The sequence below is a fragment of the Gavialis gangeticus genome, unplaced genomic scaffold, assembly GCF_001723915.1.
Source record: "Gavialis gangeticus isolate Ggan-Ray unplaced genomic scaffold, GavGan_comp1, whole genome shotgun sequence".
NCBI classification, from domain to species: Eukaryota; Metazoa; Chordata; order Crocodylia; family Gavialidae; genus Gavialis; species Gavialis gangeticus.
The window spans coordinates 184735670-184744556 of NW_017728992.1; the positions used below are offsets into that span (position 1 = coordinate 184735670).

The following is an 8887-nucleotide window of genomic DNA, read 5'->3' on the forward strand; positions in this document are numbered from 1 at the left end:
CTTTTTTTTTTTTTTTTTTTTTTAAAGAGATGCCAGTATGTGGCCCTTTTCCAGACCCCTGGTATTTTGCCCGTCTCCCACAACTTCTGTTATTGCCAATGCCTCAGAGATCTCTGCCAGTTCCTTCAGCAACCAGGGATGAACTTTATCAAGCCCTGTTGACTTGATTTCATTCAGACACATCAGAAGCTGTCTGAGTGTTTCTTTGTTATCACATCCCTCAGCTTGTTCCCTTATTAGCTGTTAAGTAGCTGTTGAGTAGCTCCATCTTCTGTTAAGAGCTCACCCTGGCTATTTAACATGGGATCCACAGCTTCCTTGGTCTTTCTTTTCTGGCTAACACATTTGCTTATATAGGAGGAAATACTCTCTGGTAACAGAAGCCTCAGCTAGGCATGTAAAGTTAAAACAGGATTTACCCTGACTCTCAACAGAAATTGCTGAGAGCCTGTGACATACTGGGAAACAATGAAGAAATGCAAGAAACCTTGTCTCTTCAAGAGATTCATCTCACATTTCAATGCAAATAAAGTTCTGAAAAAATGTAGTCTGTCCATAAAAAAATTAAGTTACTGTTTCATATGCACAAATGATATCAGAGCCTCAAGATGTACAAAAGCTGTTACTATTTTATCTCCATCCTACTACATCAGAATGAAAGAATTTTAGTTAAGTAGGTATCATTTTCCTGACAAACTTTGTGTCATAATTAATAACTGGAGCTTGATGTTAACTTATACTATGATCTTAAACCATCATTACCAAAACTGACATCTATCCTATTAGGAGCCTGATGTCAAGAAAAAACTTTGAAGATGGTAAAGATTATGTTATTAATTAACAATATAAAATTAGGGGCTTTTTATACATAATGTGAATAAAAAGCTGGGCAGTCTTTTCTACAAGTTAATGTGAACAAGAAATAGCAGGCAAGAAAACAAGATAACTTGATCAGTAAGGGGGGGTTAATCTCACAAAATGGTAACCAATAACAGAGCAATTTATTAGTGCATTTAATTTATGACTCTACCATTAAGCATTGGTTATTTCAATGTTCAAAAAACTAGAAGGGGACATACTTTAAGATCTTCATAGTCCACGAAAAATGGAGAAGCTGGCTCTGAGAGAATCTCCATAGCTTTCTCAACACTGATGAGCTGCTGCTGTTCTACTTGAGAACGTCTAGCACGAGTCATGCGAAGTATGCAGACATCTAAAATGAAAGATTGATAGAAAATCTTTTTTAAAAAAGTTCTCACCTTTATTCTGGAATAAATCATGAACCAAGGATGATATGGCTCTGTTGAATATCACCTTTCTTTAAAGTGTCATGGATGATTTAAAATGGAAGCCATGTTGCTCACTAGATTTTTTTCCACATTGGAGGCATGTTCTTCTGAGCCCCTGACAATTAACTGTTATCTTACTACACTGGAGAGTAGGATTTTATGCCTCTTTCAGAAATTGCCAGTATTAACTAGAATAACTCTTATCCACATAATCTCCCCTCTGTGAACCTTGCTATTTTTGGCACCAAAACCATCCTGTAGTAGTGAAAAATAATTTATTGCTTTTTGAGAGGCAGAGAGATGTATGAGAGACATATGGTATAGAGAAGGTATGTATATATTTTTAATTAAAAGGTAACTTAAATATATTTTTCTATCATTTCTCTGATCTGAAGAGTTTTTTCATGTCTTTGTTATTTTACTGCCTGTTTCAGACCCTTTCATGATTTTGCAATATCCTTTTTCAGATGGAGGGACCACTGCCATACACTATATTTAGCTGAGACTCCACAACTGATCTCCATGTTATTCTCTAATCCCGTTTCTTCTTCATTCTAATGTCTTGTGCACATTTTTGACTGCAGCTATCCTCTAAGAGCCGTAAGTTTACATTTATAATTCAACTGCATTTGCAATTGCAATGCCCATTCATTTAACTTGGTTATGTCCTGAAGTCATTTGCAAGTCATTTCTGAGGCCAGCTAACCTAAACTACTATCACATGCATATTTAACTACTTTAACATTTGTCCATTCCAGATTATTCCCATGTTTGTTAACATGTATTAATGAACAGAAAACCTTTAAAGACCCCGTTATTAACCTTCTGACCTGGAAAAAAATTCTTAGCCAGTTTGTGATCCATCACAGGGTTATTTAACTAGTCACCTGCATGTTACAAGTGGCCTGCAAGGGGTTGAAAACCCCCTGGACTCCCACTTTGCCACTGTTCTCCCCATTGCTCAGGACACAGAAGCAGCTGAAGTCTCTGGGCTCCCTCTCCCTCCTAGGGGGTGGGATGTTGCAGCCCACGGTGCTGGGGAAGTCCACAGTTGGGGCATCTGAGAGGATGATACAAATGTGGTGCAACAGGAGGGTGGAGGGGTAGACGCACCTAGTGCATCAGGGAGATGTGCAGTGCAGTGCAAGAGTTACAGGGGAAGGGGCACATACAGTATATGGCCCCAGGACCCATGACTCCCAGCCACTTAAAAGCTGGAAAACTCTGGTCTACTTAATACTTTGCCTCTCACCCCATGACCACTTAGTTTCTTCAAGAGCATTTTTGAGATAGTCAAAAGCCTTTTTAAAGCTTATTTAAGCTCTGTAAATTGGTGGTTTTATCCACTATGTTGATATGTTCAAAATAATTCTTGCAGGTTAGTGAGACAGCTTTCCTTTGCAGAAACTATACTTGTTAGACCCCATTACATCAAGTGCTCCCTGTCTTTTCAGCCAAATATACCAGGCAGGAGAGCCAAACAACCCACAATGCCCACCTTGGAAGGTGCCGCAGTGCCAGCATCCCAGAAAAACAAAACAAGGGCAGACAATAAATGGCAAGATGGCTTGCTTGTGCCCCTTGACCCCCACCCAAAGCCCAGCCCTGCTGCCCTTTGCCCTCTACCCAAAGCCCCTGATCCCCAGCCCTTCTCGTGCCCCTGTCCCCCACCCAAAGACCTTGCCCCCCAGCCAAAGTCTCATGGCTATCAGCAGCTACCCAGAACCTGGGCCAGCTCCAAACAGCTCCTGCCTCCCCACCCTGGCCCCAGCCCTAGCCCTCTCAGCCCCAGCTCTGGCCCCCAGGGAGGTAGCAGATACCAGTGATGCTCCCTGCTGTGCTGCCCTCCTGCACTGGTTCTGCAGAACAACGTGGAACCTGGCACAGCAGGGCACAGCAAGAAGGTGCACAAAAGCTGCCTGCTGCTCCGAGCTCCACTGGCCACACTTCCCCTGCAGGCAGGGGCAGCAGCAAGGGGCACAATTCTGCATGCTGCCTATGCTGCTCCCGTGCACACAGGCGGAGTTTGACCTGGGCAATGTGGAGCTTGCAGCAGCAGGCAGCTTCCCTGTGCAGCCCCTCTGTGAGCTGCCTCTTCGGGTCACACATGCTGCACTCTGGAGGGCCCAGGGGAGGGCAGCAGGGCTCGGAGCGCAGCATGTGCAACTAGGAGAGGCAGCACACAGAGGGGCTGCACAGGGAAGCTGCCTGCTGCTGCAAGCTCCACACTGCCTAGGTCACACTTCCCCTGTGTGCACAGGAGCAGCGTGGGCAGCACACAGGGTTGTGCCCATCGCTACTGCCCCTGCCTGCAGGGGAAGTGTGGCCAGGGTAGTGGGGAGCTCAGAGTGCCAGGCAGCTTTCTGCACCCCCTGCTGTGTCCTGCTGCACTGGGTTTCACATGCTGCTCTGCAGAAGTGGCGTGGGAGAGCAGCACAGCGGGGAGCATTGCCAGTATCTGCTGCCTCCCTGGAGTCCAGGGCTGGAAGGCAACTGGGGCCAAGAGGCACTGGCTGTTTGTAGCCTCCCGGCTGTAGCCGGCCCAGGTTCTGGGTAGCTGCTGACAGCCATGGAACCCGGGCTGGCTGCAGCCATGAGGCTGCCAACAGCTGCTGCCTCCTGGCCCCGGGCTCTGGGAAGGCAACAGGTGCCGGCACTGCGCCCATTGGGGCCGGGGAGGCAGCAGCTGTTTGCAGCCTCCCAGCCACCTGCTGCGAGCAGCCCAGGCTCCTGGCTGGCAGCAACTACCCAGAGCAGGGGCCGGCTACAGCCAGGAGGCTGCAAACAGCTGCTTCTCCGCCCTGGCCCCAATGCGTGCCGAGGAAGACTGCCTCGTGTGCCATGCTCGGCACGTGTGCTGGGGGTTGCCGACCCCTGCACTAAGGAAAGAGAATTTAAGCTAATAAAAAAAGGACACTGAAAAGGAAGTAATGGGATAAAATTAAGAATGTTCAGATTAAAAAGCTTAAGATAGAAACACAGGCTTCTTCGATAGAAAGAGAAGCTAAATGAACATTAAAGTTCCTCTAGAATCTTTAGGTCTGCTCTTCCACTTACCACTGGAATCTCTCTCTCCAGAGTTTTCTATTATTTGAGAATGGGGAATTTCTCCATTACATCCTTCACCTTCCTTTCTCGGTTCTAAACATATTGAAGTATTACTGGCCTCCTTTTCAGAGACATGCTTAGCCTTGTCACAGCTGGTTTTCTCCCCTCTATTTTCTATCTCAGATATATTTTCACAACAATTTGTCTGCCATTCCTGAAGAGCAATTTCTCCTTCTTCCATCAAAGGATCATGGAGGACTACAACTTCAGTCTGATCCATACTAGAAGCAGAATTCTCCAGAAATTCTTCTCCATCACTTGGAATTTCCTCCACCTCCTCTTCTGGAATTTTGTTCTCTTTATTGAATTGAGAAATCCTCCTCCTCTTTGTTATACTACCCAAGGACCATCTGTTCCTTCTGCGAGGCTTTCTTTTTGATAAAGCTAAAATACAGAATTATAGAAGAGTGACCCAAAAACATTTTCCAATGTATTTATTTATTAAGTCTTGCATCCTCATCTTCCTGGATAGACAAAGAAACTAACAAAAGAATTCAAATATTCAAATCGAATCCAAGTATTTTAATGTGCGTGTATCTGGATAGACTGCAGTGAATACTTGTTCTCACCAAGTGAAGTGTCTGTTATTATATTTAAAAGCAATAAAATCATAATGATGTAACTGCATTATTTAAATGTTATCAGCTACAAACACTTATATGGGGAGAATTCTTAAGCCAAGTTTGGTATATATGAAATGTCAGAGAATGGGTAACTTCTGTTTTATAGAGTGCTGTCTGACATGAATAGTTCACAGCCAAGATAAGAATTTGAGACAAAGATTTATTTAAGTATGGATGCGTACAAAACAATGAGACAAAAAAGCTTGTGGCAAAGGTGGTTTTGTAAAAGACGAAGTTGTGTAAACCCTAAAAGTCTACCTACTAGACACTTTCCAGATTGTAAATGAAACTATAAACTAAACTAGAGAGAGGTAGTTAGCTGTGTTGATCTGAAATTAAGGTGACAGCTAAGACGTTACCCTGCCTTGCTAAGTGCAGACAGTCCAAAAGCCCAAAGCTGAATTGACTCAATCTTTGCAGGTGAAACCTGTGTACAGTGAACCAATAAGCAAGCGAACATTCACTTTCAATCCTGGAAATGCAGCCACGTGCCTGCAATGGTTCAGACCAACAGCCAGGGAGCGCTTTCCTGCTCAGCTGGCACAGACAGCTTGGGCCAAAGCTAGCCTGCTTAGGAGGGGTTTGTGCAGGAGGTGCAAGGCATTCTGGTATGCTGGGGGACTGTGAATTAACTTCAAATCTGGAGGGAATCTGGAACAATAAAGTTCCAGATTCAGTAAATTGATTTAACCTAAACCAGTTAAGTCTGATACTACATCCATCCAGGTTTATCTTAAACCAGTTTCAGCCATTTTGAAAGTGTTTTATATGCTCTGAACTTCTGTTGTGTTACAGATTTGAACCAGTTTCTGATCATTTATTTCAATTTGTGTGTAATTTCTGTCCCTAGCCTTTAGGAGATTAACTGGTTCAGAGAGGCATAAAACTTTTGTAGATGACAGTTTGCATCTGACTAAACAGGTTGTTGCTGACAAAAGCTGGTGTCTTACTGAACTAGTTAAAGTGCTATCCTGCCCTGTCTTTTATAAAACCAGAAGTTAACTAGTACAAGGATTCTTCACCTTCACTGAGCACTATGTGAAAAAAAAATCAGTGAAATCCTACTCTTGTTTAAATCAGTAGTAAAACTCTCAACTCTGAAGGAACTAGAATTTCACGCTAAACCACCTGGCTTGCACTTAAGCTGAACTGTTTTTAAAAAAAGTGGTAAGCTAGAATCTGTTCCCCCTTCAGACATTCATTATTTATATTACAAAATTTTGTTTATTTTGCATGTTTAACACTTTATTAGATGCTACAATAAAAATTCCACTTTAAAAACTTTACTGTAGCCTTGGATTTATGTGGCTATGAAGAGTGAGAGATCACAGCAAGGAGAAGAAATTAGATTAGATTAAAGACTGCTTCCCAAATAAGAGAAGCATTCAGAAACTGTTAAAAAGTTTCCGCTTTAACCATGTACCATTTTTATCAACCATGTCCATAATCTTAATAAAATACGACTTGCCATTAGATAAAGGTGTGCTAGAATCTGTGGGCATAGCTGCTGGCACCTTCACTTTTTCATGACACTCGAGATCCTGGTTCTTGCACTCAGATATAGAGTTCTCCTTTGGCATCACATAATAGTAAGATGGAGCATACTTTGAAGAGCTGCAACCTTGAAGAGAAGCACAGTTACAGTCTAAATCAGGGGTGGGTAAAATATGGCCAGCAGGCCAAATGTGGCTCACCAGGTGACTGGATCCGGCCTGTAGGTAGGTACCCACCAATTAATTGCATCTAGCCCTGCTAGCAGCTGCCCTTGCTGTACTCTGCCTGGGGGCAAGTCCTGCCCATTCCCACCTGGGGCAGTAGTTGCTGTGTTCCCAAGCCTCCCTTGATGAAGGGCACCAGACCTGGCCAGCGGGCACAACTTCTGGGCAGGGCTGCTGCTGCCACTGCATAGGGAACTGCTGGGTTCCCCCTGCCTCCAGCAGCTCCTCTTCTTCTTCCTGTCCCTGCTGCGGTGCTCTGGGCAGCGGGTAGGGAGGGGGGAAGCTGCAGCATGAGGGGAGTGGGGTGGGCTCTGCCTGCAGCTTGCTTTGGTCCTGCTTGTCCATGGCTGGGTAGGGGAGTGTGTGGATGGAAGGAGGGCATGAAGGAGTTCAGCAGCTCACAAAGCCCTGCCAGGCAGGCACTGGACAGGCAGGTGGGGTGGGAGCAGCAGCTGCAGGAGCCAGCACAAGAGCCTTACAGCGTGAACAGCTGAGCACAGGTTTGAGTAACAAAAATGAGAGCAGTGCCACTATCTGCATACAAATTAGTAGGTACACTCACATATGCCACTCCAGGGCTCAAGCACCCACCAAAAAACAACAAAAAAAAAAATTAGCAGATGCTCAGCACCCATGGAGCCACATTTGCAGAGGTTAAACATCAAAAAACAAACAACCCTCCCACTTTACAGGAAGCAGTGCATTACTTCAGCTTGGCTCTACAATGTCTGTAAAGATAGGGTGCTTCAGCGGGACTTTTTGATCCTTTTAGCTAAAACTGATTCAGTCAGCTATTAGATAAAAGTGCCAAAAAGCCCCATTAAAGTGCCTGAACTTTACAGACACTGCACAGCTGGGTTGAAATAAACCAGAGTTTTTTTTGTTTTGGCTTTTTTATGTCTGCAAGCACCCATTGACCAAAAAAAGTCAGCACCTATGGGTACACTTAAAAATTAGTGTAAGCAGTACTTCTAAAATTTAAATCAGTGGGATCTGGCAAATGGCTAGTGTTGTTTTTACACAACTTTAAGGACTATCTGCCTTACTTGTGGGCATAACTATCTTTTATCTCCCAGTAATCAGCTTCTTTTCTCTTACTAATTGTATGCCTCCTCCCCCTCTGGCAATTTCTTTCCCCACCTCACAGAACTGTTCTTTACTATGCTGTGTTTGGCTTGTTCTTGTAAGACCTGATGAAGAATGGCTTGCATTTAAAAGGTTGTCTAACTATTCCACTATAGAGTTAGTCTAATAAAAGACATCATTCTAATTTTCAAAAATCTTTTTACATGGTATTATTGTAGGTACCTTAACCCAAGGAATATGTGAGAAGCAAGAGTTCTTTAGTCTTTTTTAATAAAAAATTACATTACCAAAGAAATCCTGGTTCGTTCTTGATGCAGATGTTTAGATAATTATTTTAATCCTTGCCATTAATACACACCTCTTTTCTTACGGGACTCCTGAATTTCCTCACAAAGTTGTTCAAAGTCCTCATCCATTTCTTCTCTGACTATTGCATATGCTGTATCTCTCAACGTACAGGCTCTGTGCCTGATGAGACGATCTGAAAGTTAATAGGCAAAACTGAATACCATATTTATTCTCACACTACACACACCTTTCTCTGCAAAAACTAGGCATCTTAAGTGGGAAAGCTGACTTTTGTTTTTGCTGGAAAAACATGGAGACATTGATTGTACTTTAACGGCTGCCATTTCTCTCTATAGCTCAGCAAGCAGGAGTGGAGTCCCATATTAACCCCTACAATCACTACAGAATTTGCAGCAGATATCAGCTGCACAGCCAAAAGCTGCTACCAGTTCCCTAATGGCTGTGAGCATTAACACCATAGATTGTGCTTGAAGCAGCAGTTGAGCTGGGTTAGGTCAAGTGAGCTGCTGCATGCAGTCTGTAGTATCTTGATGAGCTTTGTTGTGTGGAAACACTTTATTATTTACAGTAAAGATGCAACAGTCTTGTTACTGCCCTTATAAGGTTCTGGGGCCTAGACTTGCTGCCATACCAGGAAATTCCTGCTGCCTTACACAAACCATCTCTTGGGATGTCACAATTCCTGGACACTCTACGTTCCAGGAGGACTTACTATTGCAGAGTCAACCATGATTCTGGAAAAGCAAGGGGCATA

General features: G+C 43.7%; 1 protein-coding gene across 1 annotated transcript in view; it reads right to left on the minus strand.

Annotated features, from left to right (window-relative positions):
* The window catches only part of ATAD2 (ATPase family, AAA domain containing 2), a 63120-nt gene that overhangs the window by 14023 nt on the left and 40210 nt on the right, over nucleotides 1-8887 (minus strand). Inside the window, exons 23-26 of the mRNA XM_019528123.1 lie at nucleotides 8183-8305; nucleotides 6489-6641; nucleotides 4347-4781; nucleotides 1080-1213 (exon numbers count right to left, since the gene is read on the minus strand). Coding sequence (XP_019383668.1) covers nucleotides 1080-1213; nucleotides 4347-4781; nucleotides 6489-6641; nucleotides 8183-8305 — 845 coding nt within the window. The remainder of the gene's footprint in view (nucleotides 1-1079; nucleotides 1214-4346; nucleotides 4782-6488; nucleotides 6642-8182; nucleotides 8306-8887) is intronic.